The sequence below is a fragment of the Bos javanicus genome, chromosome 11 (assembly GCF_032452875.1).
Source record: "Bos javanicus breed banteng chromosome 11, ARS-OSU_banteng_1.0, whole genome shotgun sequence".
Classification (NCBI taxonomy): Eukaryota; Metazoa; Chordata; class Mammalia; order Artiodactyla; family Bovidae; genus Bos; species Bos javanicus.
In genome coordinates, this window is record NC_083878.1 from 105,780,058 (window position 1) to 105,800,410 (window position 20,353).

General features: G+C 63.7%; 1 protein-coding gene and 1 long non-coding RNA gene across 2 annotated transcripts; one reads left to right on the forward strand and one right to left on the reverse strand.

The window, feature by feature from the left end:
- The first annotated feature begins 138 nt into the window (after nucleotides 1-138).
- Nucleotides 139-19,356, forward strand: RABL6 (RAB, member RAS oncogene family like 6). Its single transcript, XM_061434196.1, has 15 exons — nucleotides 139-488; nucleotides 7,633-7,767; nucleotides 9,171-9,218; nucleotides 9,532-9,584; nucleotides 10,344-10,435; nucleotides 12,137-12,277; nucleotides 12,747-12,852; nucleotides 13,955-14,058; nucleotides 15,703-15,995; nucleotides 16,212-16,362; nucleotides 16,925-17,140; nucleotides 17,234-17,444; nucleotides 17,767-17,938; nucleotides 18,579-18,637; nucleotides 18,712-19,356. Exons 1-15 carry the CDS (start codon nucleotides 359-361, stop codon nucleotides 18,904-18,906), a joined length of 2,106 nt encoding a protein of 701 aa, XP_061290180.1. The 5' UTR covers nucleotides 139-358; the 3' UTR covers nucleotides 18,907-19,356.
- On the reverse strand, nucleotides 4,674-6,448 carry LOC133257798 (uncharacterized). Its single transcript, XR_009739703.1, has 2 exons — nucleotides 5,734-6,448; nucleotides 4,674-5,453 (listed from the first exon to the last, which is right to left on the reverse strand). It is a non-coding gene; the product is annotated as an uncharacterized LOC133257798 (long non-coding RNA).
- Nucleotides 19,357-20,353: the final 997 nt, after the last annotated feature.

Sequence of the window (20,353 nt, forward strand, 5' to 3'; positions counted from 1 at the left end):
CGGCGCCCGGTAGCCGCGCACCTCGCGCGCCGCACTCCCGTGGCCCTCGCGGCGCCCCGTAGCTGCACGCCCCACGCCCGCAGCGCTATGCGCACGCGCGCCGCACTCCCGTGGCCCTCGCGGCGCCCCGTAGCTCTGCGCCCCGCTGAGCCGGCGCCAAGATGGCGGCGCTGACGAGCACAGAGCGGCCGCGCCGGGGGCCGTGGGGGCCGGAGCGGAGCCTCCGCAGCTGAGCCCCCGAGCTGCCCTGCAGGCCGGCGTTCGCCCGCCGGAACCCGGGGCATGGTGCGACTACCGCCGCGCCGCCGCCGCCGCTGAGCTCGCGGGCCGTACCGGGCTCGGACGTGGGAGCAGGAAGATGTTCTCCGCGCTCAAGAAGCTGGTGGGGTCGGAGCAGGCGCCGGGCCGCGACAGGAACATCCCGGCCGGGCTGCAGTCCATGAACCAGGCGCTGCAGAGGCGCTTCGCCAAGGGGGTGCAGTACAACAGTGAGTGCGGCCCGGCGCGGAGGCGCCTGCGGGGCATGTGGGGAGGGTGGGGGCCCGGCCGCGCCGCCCGAGTCTCGCTGAATCCGGGTAGCTCCGACCCGGGAAGCGCGCGGGGACTCGTCGCACCCCGAGGGCCTTGCTGTCTGCATTCCGGCCAGCTGAGCCCTTGTCTGTGCCTGCGCGGATGGCGGGGGCCCCGGGGCGCTCCCTTGGGGTCCGGAGGTAATGCGGGCCGGCGAGGAGGGCCCAGAGCACCGCAGGACCGGGGGCCGGGCGCCTCGGCCTGCGGCTCTCCCGTCTGGCCTGTGGGTCATTCCCCAGGAATGCTGGCCCGGCGGGGGAACAGGCGTGCGTCTCGCGTGCACGGTGCGGTTCGTCCAGGCGGCTCCGGGTGCGTCTGCGGCACCCTGACTGGCCCAGGTGACCCCGTCCGAGAGGGGTTCTTACGTAACGGGGGCGAGTCTGTGGTCTGTGACCCGGTCTTAAAGGGGTGGCGGGCTCTCCACCCGCGAGCCGTGTGCCCACCCGCAGGAGGACGGGGCCGGGGATTCCGCTGGCCTGCTAGTTTGACCTACGGGGTTTTTCTCTGTAGACTTGGTATTCAGTTTGAAGAGGGAATGTCAGCTGCGCAGCTCGTTCTTGCTCCCCTTTTTTAAAAAGAAGCATTTGTAAGAGATATATTTAGAAGAACTTTAGAAGGAACAGACTCTTGTTACTGCAGAGCCTTCTCTTCTATGGGAAGGAGTTATTTACCCGATGCCCTGAAAGCCTAGATCGTTTCCAGTCCTCAGCTATAAATTATGTAAAATAGTTTAGCTCCTAGACGCTGACTGCCCTCTTGACCTCTTTAAAGTTTTTCCATCTTGCTGGCTTTTCGGTAGTGGTATTTGAAGTTGTTTGTTTTAATGTGTTCTCTGCTTCTAAATCTTTCCCCCCTAAGTATTTCTGTATATTGCTACAAGATATCGGACATTCCCCCATTTCCGACTTGCAGGGAAGCCTGCCAGTCTCTGTGATGAGCCCTGTATTTCAGTTAACAATGTGCCATATTAAGAAACTGATTGGAAAGACTTGGTTTGAATTTAAAAGAGGAGTCGTTTTGCACGTATTCTACCCAATTTTGTGTGTGATTCTCTCACGTTCCCAGAAGAGAACAGTAAATCAAAATACTCATTTTCAGGGACTTCCCTGGTGGCTCAGTGGATTAAGCATCCATCTTCCAGTACAGGGGACACAGGTTCGATCCCTGGCCGGGGAACTAAAATCCCACATGCTCAGGATCAACTAAGCCCACGGGCCACAACCAGTGAGCCTACACACCCCAACTAGAGAGAGGCCTGTGCCGCAAAGACAGCGGCGGGCCACAGTTAGGACCCGACACAGCCAAAAGTAAATATTAAAAAAAAAATACACTCATTTTCACACGTCTTATAATTCACCTTTGGTTCCCGTTATTTAATTTTATTCAGTTCAGTTCAGTCGCTCAGTCGTGTCCGACTCTTTGCAACCCCATGGACTGCAGCACGCCAGGCCTCCCTGTCCATCACCAACTCCTGGAGTTTACTCAGACTCATGTCCATCGAGTCAGTGATGCCATCCAACCATCTCATCCTCTGTTGTCCCCTTCTCCTCCTGCCCTCAATCTTTGCCAGCATCAGGGTCTTTTCAAATAAGTCATCTCTTCACATCAGGTGGCCAAAGTATTGGAGTTTCAGGTTCAACATCAGTCCTTCCAATGAATATTCAGGACTGATCTCCTTTAGGATGGACTGGTTGGATCTCCTTGCAGTCCAATGGACTCTCAAGAGTCTTCTCCAACACCACAGTTCAAAAGCATCACTTCTTCGGCGCTCAGCTTTCTTTATAGTCCAACTCTCACATCCATACGTGACCACTGGAAAAACCATAGCCTTGACCAGACGGACCTTTATTGACAAAGTAATGTCTCTCCTTAATTTTATTAGTTATAGTATTATTTGTTAAAACTTAATCTTCCTCCTTTGGAAACTGGCCTGGAAAGTGTTTACCTTCTGAAAAGCCCTCCCTGGTGGACACCCCCCTGGTTGGGGTTGGGGGGTGGGTCAGAAGCAGAAAGGACACTGGAATCCTTCCAGAGAAGAGCCCCCACTTCAGGGATTGGGGTTGCATGGCAGCAGATTCTGATGCAGAACACAATGCGTGAAATGTGGAGCGGTTGAGAAGCCGAGCCCCGTGCCTGTGTGACGTTTCAGGCTGACGCTGTCCCCGTCGTGGGCTAATACGCACTTTCCAAACTTTTTTACTTCCTTTATTAGTCAGCAGAAAAGAACATTTCTAGTACTTACTTTCCAAAACATCTTACTTAAGGAAGCACACCAGCCGTATGATAACTATGGACTCAGGATTTTTATGGGTAAAGAGCTCTTATAGAACTTTGTTCTCCTGCGGCAGATAAGTCGTTTTCTTGTAAATTGCTGTGATGGTGAGAAGTGACTCACATGCAGAGTCCCAGCATACACATCACATTTAGCATCAAAGCCCAGGTGAGCCACGGGACCACACCTGTGGGTCAGAAGCCGTTCGCGTGTGAGGCGGCAGGATGCTCCCTGAGCTGTGTGCTCTTGGTGCTCCGGGTGGGCCCGGGTGGTCAGCTGTGTCTGCTGGAGTGAGGATGCACTGGTCTTGTGGATTCCATGCCCTTGCTCCGGCTGCATTCAGAGTCCTGGCCAGTCAGATTTCAGTGCTAGAACTCAGGAAAGCTTTGAAAGGTTGGTCACTGGGAAAGGGCTTTTCCTTTCAGACATGAGCGGCTGCGTTTGGTAGACTGTGCGGCCTGCCCCGTCAGGGCTGGTGTGCGGATCCCCAAGCGTTGCTGTCTGAGACGTGCTCCACGCTTTTCTTCATAGGTTTTCCTTCCCTGGCATTCATCTGCTTAGCAAATATTTACCGAGCGCTCATCAGTGAGAACCCAGACCACAGTCTCTGCGCTACGGGGCTTACATTTAGGGGGAGTGGAAGGCAGGCAGCGGGCACACAGCCTGATGGCGGCCGAGGGTCTGCGCAGGCTGAGGGCTGAGGCTGGGGCTGCTGAGCCGAAGGTCAGCGCCGGCCTCAGGGAGAAGGGCCGAGGGCGTGTCGCAGTGCAGTGAGGTCAGGAGAGGAGCGTGAGGCCAAGCCGAAGGAGAGAGGGAGACATGGCCTTAGGCCCTCATGGCCCTCCCGCCATGCCCCATCCCAGGGACTCTGTGAAGAGAGACCCTGGAGGTTGTGTTGGGAGGAGCTGCCAGGAGGGGGCCAGCTGTCCAGCGACCCCTGCTGGTGGCACCACCAAAGGGCATCGTGGGGTTTCAGTCCTGCCTCCTGCAGAGGGAATGCATCACTCCCATCCAGGATAGACTGGCAGCTTTCTTTTGTATTTAAAAAAAAAGATACCCTGTTTCGCTTGCAGTGTGTGGCAGTCTGGGTGAATTACTATAGAACCAGGGAGTAAAAGAGATTCTGGAGCCCGTAGCCAATCCCGTGTCTGTGGTGTTCCTTCCTTCGAATAAAAGGCACAGGATAGAAAGGCAGCTGTTCTGTTCAGTAAAACGGCCACACGCTTCTCAGGTCAGGGCTTCTCGTCACTTCTTGAGTGAATCTTAATTAAAGGTTTTCCATTGAATCACTTAGTTTATCTGAGTGATGTCTAAGTTTCTAACATTGATTTGACTTTTTTACTTAGAAGTAGAGATCGGTTACTTTTTTTAACCAGATGAAACCAGGTCTTTCTGTTTATTTCTGGTATTATACACTTTCTTCTAATTGGCTTTTTGAAGGATAGATTTCAGATTTTAAAAGGATTTCAGTTAGAGAGAAAATTAAGACTTCATTCTCAAAACAGAATAGAAAACAAATATATGTTAAAGTTGGTCAGTTCAGTTGCTCAGTTGTGTCTGACTCTCTGCGACCCCATGGACTGCAGCACACCAGGCCTCCCTGTCCATCACCAACTCCCGGAGTTTACCCAAACTCGTGTCCATTGAGTCAGTGATGCCATCCTACCATCTCATCCTCCGTCGTCCCCTTCTCCTCCTGCCTTCAATCTTTCCCAGCATCAGGGTCTCTTCCAGTGAGTCCGTTCTTTGAATCAGGTGGCCAAAGTATTGGAGCTTCAGCATCAGTCCTTCCAATGAATATTCAGGACTGATCTCCTTTAGAATGGACTGGTTGCATCTCCTTGCAGTCCAAGGGACTCTCATCGGTCTTCTGCAACACCACAGTTCAAAAGCATCAATTCTTCAGCGCTCAGCTTTCTTTATGGTTCAACTCTCACATCCATACATGACCACTGGAAAAACCATAGCTTTGACTACGGACCTTTATTGGCAAAGTAATGTCTTTGCTTTTTAATACTTTTCTTCCAAGGAGCAAGCATCTTTTAATTTCATGGCTGCAGTCGCCATCTGCAGTGATTCTGGAGCCCAAAAAAATAAACTCTGTCACTGTTTCCACTGTTGGCCACGAAGTGATGGGACCGGAAACATATCAAAGAAGGAAACGGTTGTAAGATTATATCAAGAGTCAGAACAGAAAGGTTGTGTTTGAAAAAGAACCAAAGAGACCCTCCAGAAACGAAGAAGCACGGTCAGTAAGACAAGAAGCCGGCGGACGGGTGACGCAGCGTAGTGTTCCAGCTGAAGACGGAGCGTGCACTGATGGCGAGGCGCAGACTCGGGATGCGTGTGGCGCGTGCGCTGACGGAGACGCAGGCTCAGGATGCGTGTGGCGTGTGCGCTGATGGCGAGATGCAGGCTCAGGATGGAGCCGGGCATGCACACGTGCGATTGGAGTCTCAGAAACAAAGAGCAGGATGGAGAGGCGGCCACTGGAGAAACTCAGGCCAGGCTCTCCTGCGGCTCACAAAGCACACAGAACACCGAGAAGCCTGAGGCTGCGGCTTCTACACCCCAGAGCTGGACGCATCGTGGGAATCTCAGGACAGCAAAGCTGAAGGGGAAGAGAGCAAACGGAGCACCTTCAGAGAGGAATGAGAGCCCAACCCCACGCTGTCAGTGACCGCGCTGAGGGGGAGCTGAGAGCCTGACCCCACGGTAGCAGTGACGGCGCTGGGGGAGCCCCGAGAGCCTGACCCCACGCTGGCAGTGACCGCGCTGAGGGGCAGCTGAGAGCCCGACCCCACGCTGGCAGCGACGGCGCTCTGGGGTAGCCCCGTCGGCCTAGAAACGCAGGTGATCAGCCCTGCAGTCTGCGGGGGCCAGGCTCCTACCGAGATGGATCCTGGGCTGTGCACTCCAGGCGGATGGACGGTGAGCTTGGGAGATGCAGGAGGTCTGCAGGGCACAGAGATGGGGAACAGGCCTTGCGGCTGCCGTGGAAAACACAGGAGGAGAGGCCAGAATGCTCGCAGCCAGCACACAGCCCCGAGCTGACCAGTGGCGAGTGGCGTCTGAGTGGGGGCCGAGGACACTGGCTTCAGACTTACTGTGGCAAAGGTGTGTGTCAGAAGCTTAAGAGCAGAAATAACTTGGCGAATCTTCCAGGTAAATACCAGGCAAAAACAGGAATTTACAAAACCTTGCCCATTGTGAAAAGGCAGAAAAAAGGGGAGGGAACCTCTTGCAGGGACTGGAGACTGTCAGCTGCCAGGGAAGGCGACCATGCAGACTCAGCAGCAAAAGAAGACTGTGATTTGATTTCCTTCCGGTGTGTGATACGTAAGAATGACGTCCAGCTCACAGTGGCACAGAAAGGCCGGAAGCGGGGATGTGGGACCAAGCCCTGGGTAGACATCGGCCACAGGGAAGCTGAGCCGTGGGCGCTGGGACTGGGTGCAGGGCACACAACCGGCCCGGCGGGCGGAAGACCCGGTGGAGCAGCAGGCGCCTGCACCCAGCCCCCCAGACCCAGGCGCGTCCCTAACGCCAGTGGTCCCCACAGACAGCTGGGAGTGTGCGCCGTGAGGACCACGTGTGTGGCCGCAGTGAGCAGAACTGGTTAGGAACAACGACAAGCACAGCTCCGAGGGGAAACTTGGAAACGTCTCTAAGTAATTTACGGGTTGAAGAAGTACTTGTGATTCCCCACATACTTGGGCTGGTCATCGACCTGAGAATACAGCTTGAAAACCCAGGAAAAAGAGCAGGGTAAACCCCAAGGAAGTAAAAGGAAGTAAGTGACAAGGGGAAAAACAGAAGCAGGTGCTTTTTAAGAAGAATCAACAGAGGCGTCCAGCCAACCAAACAGGCTGTGTGCCCATGACTGGCCAAGCTGATGAACCCCTGGGAAGATTAATTAAAAAGACAAAACCGGTATCATGAAGGATAAAGAGTACACAGCTGCAGCCACTCAGTCAACGTGTTACGGTGACTTCGCGTCCCTCTGTTGGAAACTGAGAAGACAGCCCCCTAGAGAATGACTGGGCAAGAAACATGGTGTCTGTGCCCCCAGGCCCAGCCCTGCCGGGCGCTCGGTGCTAGCCGGGGAGACGCTGCCCCAGCCCAGCCTGTGGCCTCCAGAGCGCCTCCCTGCAGGCTGCCCAGCTTCCCTCCCCAGAGGCCCAGCTGCCCACCCAAGGCCATCAGCTCCACCCCGACCCGCTGGTTCTGCCGAGCTCCCCAGCTCTCTGGAACACTCTTAGGCCGAGCCCCTGCCTTCTCTGCAGGCAGCAGGAAGCCCACTCCTCTGCAACGCCTTGGGACCTTGCCCCCCTCCCCACCTTGTCCCCAGCCCGCCCTGTCCTCTTGGGCATGTGCGTGAGCACGCCTCTCCTAAGCAGTGGCTGGGCAGCAAGGTAGAATCCAGGCTTCCTGCCATCTCCCCACGTGTGTCATGAGGAGCCCTATGTCCTGCACCCAAGACGCAGGGCTGCGGGAAAGCAGGTTAAGGGCAGCCGTGGGACACGCAGGGCTGCGGAGGGGAGCGCACAGCCCTGCCTGCTCCGGAGGCTGCCTTCCTGAGTGCAGACTCCCAGGTGTGGGCCAGCTGCCCTGGGGACCTGGGGGTGAGCAGGGCTGCCCGCTCTCCAGCCTGTGCCCGCTGCCTCTTCCCCCAGGGCTCCCTGCTCGCCAGCGTACAGACATGAGTGTGCAGAAGGTGTGCGTGGATGCTTGCGGAGGAGCAAGTTTGCCTTGCTCTGATTGTTTGCCTGACCTGTGCTCTCTCCCAGTGAAGATCGTGATCCGTGGGGACAGGAACACGGGCAAGACGGCGCTGTGGCACCGGCTGCAGGGCAAGAAGTTCGTGGAGGAGTACATCCCCACGCAGGAGATCCAGGTCACCAGCATCCACTGGAGCTACAAAAGTGAGCACTCTCCTGTGACCCCTGCCCAGCCGGGGGTCGGGTGGGTGTAGCCTGCCAGGAGGAGGGGGGCTCTCCTGTAACCCCCCCAGCCTGGGGTCAGGCAGGCTCGGCCTGTGGGGAAGGACGGGGCTCTCCTGTGACCCCCACCCAGCCTGGGGTCGGGTGGGTGTGGCCTGCCAGGAGGAGGGGAGCTCTCCTGTAACCACTCCAGCCTGGGGTCAGGCAGGCTCAGCCTGTGGGGAAGGAGGGGGCTCTCCTGTGACCCCCAGTCTGGGGTTGGGCGGGCGCAGCCTGCGGGGAGGGAAGGCTGTCCCGTCACCCCTAGCCTGGAGTCAGCCCTGGGACGCCACACACGCTGCTTTGGGGTCGCCCTGAAGTCCCCGCTCCTGTAGGAGATTTGTCCACTTGGGGATTAGTGCCAGGGGCTGGACCCTGGCTGTCGGAGCAGACCGGCCGGGCCGGGTCGGGCTGGTTCCAGCCGCAGCTTGCACTGGCCTCAGCAGGCAGGCTCCTCAGTCCTCGGAGCCCAGCTCTCTGCGGCCCTTGGGAAGCCCCACCCCCGCAGGGTCCCAGGAGGGGTTTGCTGGCAGAATCACCTGGTGGGCAGAGCACCCCTGGCAGCCACCCGGGCATGACCAGGATGGCGGGCCCCCCTCCCCTTGTGGGGGTCGGTGACCGCTGGGACCCTGCGGGGAGGCAGGGGAGGGACCCTGCGGGGAGGCAGGGGAGCCACTCTGCGTGCTTGGGAATCATGACAGTAAAAGGCCTTTGAGCCGTCTTAAACATTCCCTGTCATCAGAAAACCAGGCCCTGTAGGCCGGCAGCAGGATGCCCGGGCCTCAGCGGGCCTCCCAACCCTCCCGGCGCCCGCCAGGCACCGTCTGGGCAGCCACACAGGCTCGGCGTCACCCTGCCCCAGCTGCACTGGGCCCCACCCCCAGGGTGCCCCTTCTTGGTTCAGGGTGAAGCTCTGTCCCTCCTCTGGGTGGCACGTACGTCTCTCCCCTTTCCCCACAGGATCCTTGGGAGGTGGGTAGCCCCCGACCGCCTGGGGATGTGCCCCGGACCTCACCCCAGGCTGGCGACCCCTAGACAGCGCTGCCAAAGAGCAGCTGTGGAGTCACTGGGACCAGGCCTTCCCGCAGCAGCCAGGGGCACAGGGCACTAGCTGGGCGCGAGCCTGCCTCAGGGGTGCCTTTAGGACCTGGGGTCCTGTCACCTGAGCACGCGTCCAGGTTGCTCCCCGCCTCCCAGGAAGGAGCGTCCCGGATGCTGTGCCTGCTGCCTCTGCAGGAGCCCTGGGGGCGGCGCCCGGGGGAGTGTGGCGTCTGCACGGCCTGGAGGCCCATCTTTGGAGCCGCAGGCTGACCCTGGGCTCTGATCCTGCTGTTCTCCCTTTTCAGCCACTGACGACGTCGTGAAAGTTGAAGTCTGGGATGTAGTCGACAAAGGTGAGTCATACCCGTCGACTTTTCTCTTCCGGCTCTCTCCACCCTGCAGCTGTCTGAGCGGCTCCTCCGCTGCCCCCTTGACCCGGCTCCCGGCAGGCTCACTGTTGGCTCCAGGAGCAGGCGGGCTGGCCGGCGGCCGGGCTCCGTGCCGGCTGTGATGTTGGCTTTGGGTCTGCGGTGGGGGGCGAGCGCCCAGCACTGCCCCTCGGGCATGAGGCCCCTGCCGGGGGCGGGGTGCAGGGAGAAGCCGCCCTGCTCGCGCCGCCCTCGGGCACAGCGCCTCCACCCGTGACTGTGTCCATCTGTCCTTAAGGAAAATGCAAGAAGCGAGGTGACGGCCTGAAGATGGAGAACGACCCCCAGGAGGTGAGCTGGTCCGTCCCGCGTGGCCCCTACTTCACGGGGTGGTTGTGAGCAGGCATCTGTGCTTCAGCCTCTCTGCCCGCCTGGCCCGGCCCTCCCGAGGACTGCATCTGCTGGCGCTGGAGGGACGCAGTGGCCACTCCTGAGCAGCCTGGAGTGGCGGACTGACCCGAGCTGCTGCTCACGTCCGTGACCCCACTTGGGGCTGCAGTGGCCTGGGAGGTGTTCATGTGGAGAGCCCACATCTCACTCCTGGCGCAGAGGCCGGGCCCGTAAAGGCACAGGCGCGCCTGTGGGTGTAGCTGGGCACACATGGGCCCCCTGTGGCTCCACGAGGACCCCACACGACTGGCAGCGTTCCTGACCTGTGACAGGCTGTGCCAGCTTCGAGGGCCTTCTGTTCACGGCTTCCTGACAGCGGGCCGGAAGGTTCCGTGAGCGCCAGCCCAGGTCCCCGACCTTCATGGACACGTTGCACTGCCCCAGCACCACAGCGTCCCTGGTGTGGGTTCTGGAAGGTTCTCTGGCTGCGTCCTCAGGTCTGGGACGCGCTTCAGCTCACTAGTGCCCACGGCAGCACCTGTGAGCCCCGCGCGTAGGACCAGCAGGCAGTGCAGGCCCTGGTCTGAGGGCAGGCCGTGTGGCCGTGCCAGTTAGCCTCGTGTTGACTTTTTTCCTCCCCAAAACAAAAACACTTGATGTCTTTTGGGTACTCACGTGTGGGTCATGGCCCGTTTCTGAGGTTTGGTTCCCCGTCCGCAGGCGGAGTCCGAGATGGCCCTGGATGCGGAGTTCCTGGACGTGTACAAGAACTGCAATGGGGTGGTCATGATGTTTGACATCACCAAGCAGTGGTAAGGACGCTGGGCTGCGAGGGCGTTGCAACTCCCGAGACTACGCCCAGCGCTGCTCCAGGGCCAGCCTTGGGCTGGGAGCTCCCTGGCCATTCAGCCTCGTGGAGCCACCGGCCTGGGGGCCTCAGCACTTGAGTCTGGAAGTGGGCCAAGTGGGGTGCTCACGTCTGCGCCAGGCGGCAGGCCGGGGTGGGGAGGCACGCGCCCCCCAGCTGTGCGGCCCTGCTAGCGTCGAGTGGCCGTTTGTGTGGGGGTCCCCAGATCCCACGTTCCTGGGCTCGCTGGGGGGCACACCGCTGTGGCTCATCACAGCCGAGGCTCAGGAGCAAGATGAGCAAAGAGGGACGTGCAGAGGTGTGGGGACACCCTCCACCAGCCCCGAGGGTCGTGTTTGCGTGGGCTCTCGTGGGTGGGGCCTCGTCCCTCGGCTCTGAGCTGTGATAGCACCACCCGTGGCAGGAGGCCCAGCGCCAGGCCCTTCTGACGCCCGGGACCCCGGCTCTGGGGGGCAGCTGGTGGCCGACAGGAGCGTCCTCCCCGCGTGACTTGGGCCGGCCTTGCCAGAGGCTTTTCCAGGCTGGTGGCCTCGAGTCTGCGCGCTGCCTGGAGAGGACATGCAGGGGAGCTGCGGTGGCTGCGCAGCTGGGGACGCTCGGAGCAGCCCGGCCATCCCCGAAGCCGCCGCGAGACCTGCCGGGACACGGCCCCTCCCAGCGTGGGCGCTCCTTTACCACGGGCCCTCCGTGTCATGGCTGGACAGTCTCCCGGGCTTCACCCACTCACCCCAGGGTGCCCGTCAGTGACTTGGGTGTCTGGGGTCTAACACAGCTCCAGCCTTGCCTAGCGCTCTGGGGACCCGCCCTCCCACCTGCAGGGACAGATGGCTTAGTGCCCACAAAGGACAGGGTGCCAGTCCATGTGTGAGCGGCCCCCAGTGGCGGCAGGGTGCTCAGCAGGAAGGGCCGCTGTGTGCCTGGAGCTCGAGGCCAGAGCCCCTGCAGGAGTAGCAGGTCTGCCTCTGGGCACAGCCGGCCTGGGGGGCCCGCCCCGGGGCCGGGGGTGCCGTCCCCTCCTGGGAGCAGTGCGGGCGCTGGCACGGCCCCTTGGCCTCGTGTGCCCTGTCACCACTGCTGAAGCTCCTGGCCGTGGCTGGATGAGCTGTGACCAGAGGCCAGGAGGACGGGGAGCCACGCAGATGGATGTCCCCGCACCTCAGGCTGCTGGCTGGGGAGGGGGCGGGAGGGAGGCTGAGCCCACCCAGGAGACCCGGTGCGGGTGGGGAGGTTCGCTGCCCCAGATCCCCAGGGAGCATGGCTCCGCTTCGCTCCTGCAGTGCCGGGCGCTGTCCCCATCACCAGAAGAGGGCGCTGGGACACGCCAGCGTTTCCAGTCGGGGAGCTCAGTGTGCACAGAGCGTGCACATAGTGGCCAGAGGTGGGTGGGCTCCGGGTCAGAGTGCCCTGAATCTGGGCACGGGGGCGCACTTCCTTGCTCACCACTCAGGAGACAGGAGCATGGGCCCCATGCCCCCACTGAAAGCAGCCTGGGCACACGGTGCCCACAGAGGGTGCGGACGGGTCTGGGGACACGCGGGTACGGGGCGACCCCTCGGGGTGGCTTGCACCCTGGGGGTCCTCTGACGCCGCGCCCACGCCCTTGGGTGGAGGCTCAGGCAGGCCTCTCCCCCCATGTGCCCCCGAGGACCTTCAACTACATCCTGCGGGAGCTGCCCAAAGTGCCGACACACGTGCCCGTGTGTGTGCTGGGGAACTACCGCGACATGGGCGAGCACCGCGTCATCCTGCCCGACGACGTGCGCGACGTCCTCGACCACCTGGACAGGTGGGCCCACGGCTGCCCCCAGACACGCCCGACCCCCCCACCGGGACGCTCCTGTCCCCCTGGATCGGCCTGCTGCACTGCCCCTGCCCGAGCCCTGGCCACCCCCCCAGCTGCAGGCCCCGGGCCCTCCTGGAGACTGACTCGGGCAGGGTCACGGCTGAGCACCCCCAGTGTGCGGCAGGGATGTCGGCCCGGTCCCTGGGCCAGCATGGGTGGGGTGCACCGTGAGGCCGTGCAGGGGCAGACGGCCCCAGCTGCCTGGTCTTGGCGTCCACCAGAGGGCGCCCTGCCGAGCAGAGCCACCTGAACCTCGTGTCTCCACCTGGGACGGTGGGCCTGTTACCCACTGGCCGACCCAGCGCCCGGGGGCACTGCCCCCAGGACGGCCTAGCCCGGCTGCATCCTCGGCCCAGTGCGCCCCGCTGCCCCGGCCGCCTCAGGCTCTCCGACTCTGCTCTCCTGCGAACAGGCCCCCGGGATCCTCTTATTTCCGCTACGCTGAGTCCTCCATGAAGAACAGCTTCGGCCTCAAGTACCTGCACAGGTTCTTCAACATCCCCTTCCTGCAGCTTCAGGTGAGCACCGCCGGCAGGGGCGGGGCTCGCAGCCACCGACGGGGTGCCCCAGGCTGGTTGGGGAGCTGGGCCCTCCCCAGCTTGTCTGCGTGGGTCCTTCTCGGTGCTGTGGCCTGTGGCAGTGACCAGCCCTCGTGGGCACCCCGCTGCCCCCGCCGTGGGCCTGGGCACTCTGCCGACAGCTGCAGGGGCTGAGAAGCCCACGCTCTCCCCCACCGGGCTGGCTACCCTCTCTGGAGTCTCGCTCTCCCTTTTGTGGGGGAATGCTCTTAGATTTACAGAAAAGGCTGAGGCTTTCTGCACCCTGGCTCAGCTCACTCCTGCCCCGCCACAACAGTAGCCCCACACGTCACAGTCACAGCTCTGCAGGCTGCAGTGGCCCTTCAGATGTGTCTGGCTCAGTGTCTGACCTTAGACAAGCAATCGGCTTTCAAGGCAAGACCCCAGAGGTGACAGCCTTGCTCATCACGGAGCACAGACACACAGCACCCCATGTCCGTCCCTGGGGTGCTGGCTTGTGGCTCTTGCCGCCGCAGAGGCCTCTCGCTTCCTCTGAAAGGGTGCAGAGCTCACTAGTGAGAGCGGTTGTCTTTCCTCCTCTCTCACCTTCTGAAGAGACGAGGCCCCTGAAGGCCGGGATGCAGGCACTCACCCTTTACCTGCCCTTTCCCTGGGCACCCTGGGGGTTGATCTGCGTCACCCTTAGGGGTGCCTTGAGCTTCCTGTCAGAGCACAGCATGCACACAGTTGCAGGAAAACACCCCCAGCGTGGACTGAAGGGCAGCAGTGGGCAGAGCGGAAGGTGGAAGCCATCCTGCCACGGAGCACCGGGCCGGCAGGAAGCGCGTGTCTCAGCAAGTGCTGGAGCTTCCCGAACCTCAGGGCACCTGTGTGAACAGGGCGCTGTCTCGGGTGCTTTGCGCACGTTGCGACCTCTGCCCCTCGAGCCTCACGGAGCCACCCAGGCATCTCACTGGCCCCTGGGCGCGGCCCTGCGGGCTCCGGGCTCCGCGGTGGCCTTGTCCGTTGGGGGCCGCCAGGCCGATGGGCAATTGATCACACCAGGACAGCCCCGGCTCAGCCTCCTGCTTCCTGTCTGCAGAGGGAGACGCTGCTGCGGCAGCTGGAGACAAACCAGCTGGACATAGACGCCACGCTGGAGGAGCTGTCTGTGCAGCAGGAGACCGAGGACCAGAACTATGACATGTGCGTGTGGCTGGGCCGCGCTCGCGCTCAGACCCCCGGGCGGGCTCTGCGGGAAGGCGGGTGCGTGCTGGGCCAGGCTGCACCCCAGCCCTGCTCTGCACTCGGCGGCGGCACGTGCATGCCTCCCGCCACGTAGACGTGTCTGCACGAGGAGCTGCTGCTCAGAGAAACCGAGTCCCGTCAGCTCTGAGTTGGTACAGGCCCTGGGCCTTGCTGCAGTCAGGTCTCAGCCCTTCCTGGGAATCAGATGAGACAGCGGCTCTTCCCCAGCCTCCCTGGTATGGGAGGTCAGGCACGTGGGCTCTGCCGCCCTGCCCACTGAGCACTTCCGCTGGGCCTGCCTCACTGAGTGTGATGGGCGCATGGAGTGGCCACCTGTCTCAGGGGCAGGGGTGGGGGTGCTCAGGCCTGTTGCAGCTGTAGGCATCGATTGCCTGGTCTCCCCGCCTCTGTCCAGACCGGCCCAGCTGCTGGCCCCCTGGTGTGAAGCCCAAGGCGCCGCTGACCAGCCTCGTGTCCACCCCAGGCCCCTGCATGTCCGGCGGCCCTGTTTGCCAGCCGAGGCCCTGTCCCTGTTTTGATGTCGGTGTTCCTGGGTGACACCCGTGGAGACAGCTCCTTGCCCCTGGGAGGGCGCAGGGGGGGAACCCAAACCTCCAGGCCCCTGATAGCAGAGGGAGGGGTGTTGTCCGAGCGCGTCCAGCGGGATGGCTGACCCATGGAGAGCAGGCCTGGCAGGCACTCCTCTGACACGCGACAGGGCGGGTCGTGGGCACCCAGAGTGCGGGACAGCCCCGTCTGCCTGAGGATCAGGTTGGCTCCTGGGGTGGGCATGTCTCTTTGGGGAAGGCCTGGCCCCAAATTTCCACTAAACTGTGTCCTGTGCTCTACTGGGTGTTCTTGGGGCAGGGCAGCCGCTGTTCCACCTGCGCCTCTGGTGGGACCCTCCTGTCTCCTTGCCGCCCCAGGGCCTCAGGGAGGGACTTTGGGCCTCCCCGGAAGCAGATGCAGCTACTGGCTCTGACACGGGGGGCGGCAGGGTGGGGGTGTCTCACCCACCCCATCAGGCTGGCCTTGCTGCAGGTGCCGCCCCCACACCCCCACCCCCGCCAAGGCTGACCAGCTCCCGCCAGGTCTCCACCTGAACGTGGGCACCAGGTCCCCTGGGGAGGCGGCAGCTGGAGCCCCCCCATGGTGCCCACCCTCCACCAGCCCCCAGGACAGTCCCTGGAGAAGGCGGCACCCTGGGGGTTCAGCAGTGGTGTCACTGCGGCCTGCCCTGAGCCGCTGGGGGACCGCCAAGGTCGGGGGCGGACCCCACCCCAGCCCCCGCCAAGACCCTGTCCTGTGCCTGCCCCTCCCCGTCTCCACACAGCAGCCTGGAGGCAAGGACTCCGGCTCTCCATCGCACACCTGTTTGAAAGCTCGTCCCCCCAGAGGAGGGCCCTGCCCAGGCTTCCATGCTGCCGGTGTCCTCAGCCAGGGGGAGGTGGTGCCCAGGACTCCGGGGCAGGGACCCTGTCGCCATCAGCACAGCAGCTCCAGGGACCTCATGCAGGGAGGGCTGTGTCAGGGCGGCGGTGCGCTCACACACATGGAGGGCTGTGTCGGGGCGGGCGGAGTTCACGTGGTCTGTTCCCGCAGCTTCCTGGAGATGATGGAGGCGCGCAGCCGTGGCCACGCATCCCCGCTGACCACCAGCGGGCAGAGCCCGTCCTCCGGCTCCCAGTCCCCCGTGGTGCCTCCCAGCACGGTGTCTACGGGGAGCTCCAGCCCCAGCACGCCCCAGCCGGTTCTGCAGCCACCCCTCCAGGCCCCCCCGGCACCCCCTGCCCCTGCTGAAGCCCCGCCCCTGCCAGCCGCACCTCCCCGACGCAGCATCATCGCTCGGCTGTTTGGGTCCACGCCAGCAACAGAGGTGGCCCCCCCACCCCCAGGTAGGCCCCACCTCCAGGGACGACCCCAACCCCAGGGAGGACCGGAGGCAGGCCCAGGCTTCCCGAGGGGGAGCAGCCCTGTCTGTCTCCCCCGCCCCGGGAGGGACAAGGTCCCCCATCCTCCTGAGCAGGCGGCCCCACAGCCCAGCCGTACCATCCCGTTCATGGGCCAGCTGGGGGGGTTGGTGAGCACGAGCTGGCACCCACTGTCCCCAGAGCCGACCCCAGCTGCAGAGGCCTCCCCCCAAGTCCAGAACGTGGAGGACTTCGTTCCTGAAGATAGCCTGGACGGCAGTTTCCTGGAGGACACAGTCCCTGCCAAGGATGAGAAGAGACTGGGAGCCAGGGGCCCCCAGGACAGTGACAGGTGAGGGCAGGGCCCAGAGGCAGCGGGCAGCTGGGGCCATCCTCAGCCTGGCCCTCTGCCCATTAGGTGTGGACTCCGGGAACACACACCTGTCCACATCTGGGCGCTGGGACAGAGCAGAGGTGCGCGGAGGAGGAAGGGAGAGCAGCTTCAGGCCACAGCCTGACTCCTCGGTGTCGCGACTCAGCAGGCGTCCCCCTTGCCTGACCCTGGGCTGCTGCTGCTTGAGAGCACAGGCCGGGCCTGCTGGACAGAGCCTGGGGCAAAAGAGCCGCTATGCACTTCTCCCCGGGGGCAGAGCGAGTGTGAAGGGGAGGCTCGGGCTTGTGGCCACCTGCGGCCCCTCCACGCACTCTTCCAGAACCCCGTCCCCTTCAGACCCGCCCCCACCCCTGCTTTTCTCACACATGTGGCAGCCCCCCTCAACAGGGGTGCCCTGGCAGCTGGTGCCCCTTGGCCGTGTCCACGCAGGGCGGAGCAGCCCCACAGGCCCAGGCCTGGAGGCTAGAGTGGGTGCTCTGGGCCCTCCTCGTGACTTCTGACTGCCCCGCCCTCCCTGCAGCGACAGGGAGACCCAGGCAGGGAACCCCATGGTGGCAGGTTTCCAGGATGACGTGGACCTTGAAGATAAGCCTCCCAGCAAGCCCCTGCCACCCACGGGCCCCGTGCCCAGCGAGGACATCACTCTGTCCAGCGAGGAGGAGGCAGAGGAGGGGGCAGGGCACCCCAAGGCTGCAGTCCTGGCCCCCCAGAAGTGCCCTGAGCCAGAGACCAGACGGTGTGTTGGGGCGGAAGGGAAGAGGTGCCGGGCCCTGGGGGGAGGGAAGGCGGGAGGCGGCCTCAGGTCCCTGACGCTCTTCTGTGTCCCCAGGTCCTCCACAAAGGCCTTGGGGCCGCCCCGGGACGCGGCTCCCAGGGCGGCAAAGCCCCGCCCCGAGGGCCCCTCTGGCAAGCTGGAGGAGGGCACGGACAAGCCAGTGTCGTCAGAGAGCGATGCCGAGGGGCCCATCGCCGCCCAGATGCTGTCCTTTGTCATGGACGACCCAGACTTTGAGAGCGATTCAGATGCTCAGCGGAGAGCGGTGAGGACCAGCCTTGCACCGTGCTGCTTGCGAGCCCAGGGCAGCCAGGTGGGCGGGGGTCGTGCCGCCCGATGCGTAGGGGCTCCCAGGGCTAGGTCAGGCCCGTGGGGACTGCAGGGCTGCCCCACTGGGTGCCATGTACAACAGGCCCAGCTGACCCTGCTCTGGGGATGGCTAGGGGGCTGCCGTGTCACAGCTGCCACACGCAGGCCATCATCACTGGGGGGCCCCTGGCCTGGGGCGGTAACGGGAGCCCCTGGGGGTCACGTGACAGCCAGGGGGATGCGGGGGTCTGCGGTTGACCCGCCTGCTCCCTGTCCAGGGCGAGTTCCCTGTGCGAGAGGACCTCTCCGACCTGACCGATGAGGACGCTGGCCCCGTGCAGCCCCCCGCACCCCCCAAACCCCTGGCCCCCTCCTTCAGACTGAAGGACGACTCCGATCTCTTCGGGCTGGGGCTGGAAGAGCCGGGCCGCGAGGACAGCAGCGAGCAAGGTAGCAGCGTTGGGCCCGCCCCTCCTGCCAGGCGCCAGCTGGCCTCGCCCTCGCCCTGAGCCCAGAGCTCCGGAGCAGGGGCACGGGCGGCAGGCAGGCCCCCACAGGGCCGGAAGCCCCGTCCCCAGCCCTGCTCTGCGTGGCCCCGCTGTTCTCTGACCACCTCCCAGCTCCCCAGGCACCTGATCTGCAGCCCACGGGAGGCCTTTGCAGGCGCAGGCGGTGGGCGGGAGCGCTTCTGGGCCGCGGTCCCGCCCTGCTTTTCTGGCCTTCTGCAGAGAGAGGGCCTGGTCTCTGGGCCCGTGGGGACCCACAGTCTCTGGCTGCCGGCTCCTGGCGTCATCCCAGTCTGGGCCGCTGGACCCTAGAAACCGACCTGGGGCCTCCCTGGGCCTTCCTTGTCCCCAGAGCAGAGAGGAAAGGACGTCTGTCTGCAGGAGTGGCCCGGGCCCTGCCCAAACCCAGGGCAGAGGCTGCAGGGCTAGGTGCTGGCTCTGGGCTGTGCTCACGCTGGGGACCCAGGGACCCTAGCTCAGACCAGACTTGCCCACCCCCGGCTTAACCCAGGCTGCTGTTCCCTGCCAGGCCTAGGGCGGGCCTGGCTTCGGGCCGGGGCACTGACGCTGCCTCTCCTCTGCAGATAAGGAGGGCAGGCCCCCCGCGAAGGAGAAGAAAAAGAAGAAGAAAAAGGGCAGAGAGGTACCTGAGTCCCCGGGCGCCCTGGGGCGGCCCCGCTCACCCAGCCGCCCTGACACCGCGGTGTGCCCCTATAGGAGGAAGACAAGGCGGCGAAGAAGAGGAGCAAGCATAAGAAGAGCCGGGAGCGGGCGGACGACAAGGGCAGGGACGAGCGGCGGCGGCGGCCCCGGGGCCCGCAGAGGACGGCCCTGGACGAGCTGGAGGCTTTTCTGGGCGGCGGGGCGCCTGGCGGCCCCCTCCGGGGCGGGGGCGACTACGAAGCACTCTAGGCCCCGCCCTGCGGACCACGGAGGGCCGTGCGCTGGGGGCTAGGCCTGCCCTGCAGGGAGGGGCGGCGGGCAGCCGGCCCCCCGCGCTTCTCAGGGATGGGACAGGCCGAGGAGGCCCGTGAGGCTGTTTACAGGGGGGGTGCGTCCCCGCCGGCCCCTGCTCGCCCCCGGCCCGCTGCACGCGCTCACCTGGCCTGCTGCATGCGGGCCGTCCCCGCTTCCTGCTGCGGCTCAGCCGGCGCCGCAGGCCTCCGTCCCCCGACCCCAGGACCGCTGCGCGCCAAGGCCAGGCAGTGCTGGCGCCCCTGCGGGGGTGGCTCTTTCCAGGCACGGCCTCTGGCTTTGCACCTGAGCTCGGGCATGCGCGGGCCGAGCAGGAGGCCCTCAGCACTCGTGTCCTTCACTGTCCTCCGCACTGCTCGGACCATAAAGCTCTCCTGTTTTACTGCGCATCCGTGTGTGCTGCTGCTGCCAGGGGCCCGGCCCAGGTGGGCAGGAAGTGGGTGGGCAGGAAGGTCCCGAGCTCCCCGCCTACAGGCCATGGGGCTCTTCTCCCTGCGAGGTGACTGCTCTCAGGGTAGGAGGCCTCAGGCAGGCTCTGCCCCACTAGCGCTGTGCTGCGTGCAGGCGGGCCAGTGCAGCCGCCCTCCGCGGACCTGGTCCTACCCCTGAGGGCGGCTGTGCACCCCTGCTCCCACCTGGCACTGACCTCAGCCCTGCAGGCCCCTCTGGCTGTCATTAGGGCTCTGCCCCACCCACAGGTGCCCGAGAACTGTCGCCTCCAAAGGCGTACAGACTGCCTTCTAAGGACGAAGAGGGGGCAGTGGGCAGGCCGCCCTCTCCCCAACTCGGGTGCCCAGAGAGCCCCACACCCAGGACGCAGATGGGCAGCCATGACTGGGCAGGGGCCGGGCACCACACTGACCCATAAGGGCATCTGTAACCCAGTTCGTGAGGCTGGCTGTCAATGTAGTGCCCACTACCATGAGGACCAGACTGACCTGGACTGGCCCAAGGGCCCCTCAGCTGACAGGCCAGAACGTGGCTGCCCCTGCCCCTGGGAGCTGCAGGTACCAGCGCCCTGCCCGTCTGCCAGCCTGGACTGTTTCCTGGCTCAGCCTCATGTGAAGGGCTGGACGGGGGATGTTACCATGCAGTTCTGGGGTGTGCACACCTGACCAGGGCAGTGGGGCCTCTGCCTGCCTGGACACGGGGGGCAGAGGAGCCTGTCCTCCCGGAGAGGCCGCACAGCGGGAGGACAGGAAGCAGCAGGGCCCTGGGGGTGCCCACGTGCCCGGGGAAGGCTTGGCGAAGACAGGCCTGCAGCAAAGAGGCCAGCAGGGCATAGGGCTGCCCATCTGCTCCTGCCTAGGCTGGCCGCAGGCGTTTATTCCGGGAGCTGTCCGCAGCGCGGCCAGGACTTGGGCCGCCTCCAAGGCCCGCGCTC

Coding starts and splice junctions, on each gene's coding strand:
- RABL6 (XM_061434196.1), top strand. CDS start 359: ATGTTCTCCGCGCTCAAGAAGCTGGTGGGGTCGGAGCAGGCGCCGGGC. Junction 9,219..9,531: donor CTGGGATGTAGTCGACAAAG/GTGAGTCATACC, acceptor TCTGTCCTTAAG/GAAAATGCAAGAAGCGAGGT. Junction 17,445..17,766: donor CAGATGCTCAGCGGAGAGCG/GTGAGGACCAGC, acceptor CTCCCTGTCCAG/GGCGAGTTCCCTGTGCGAGA.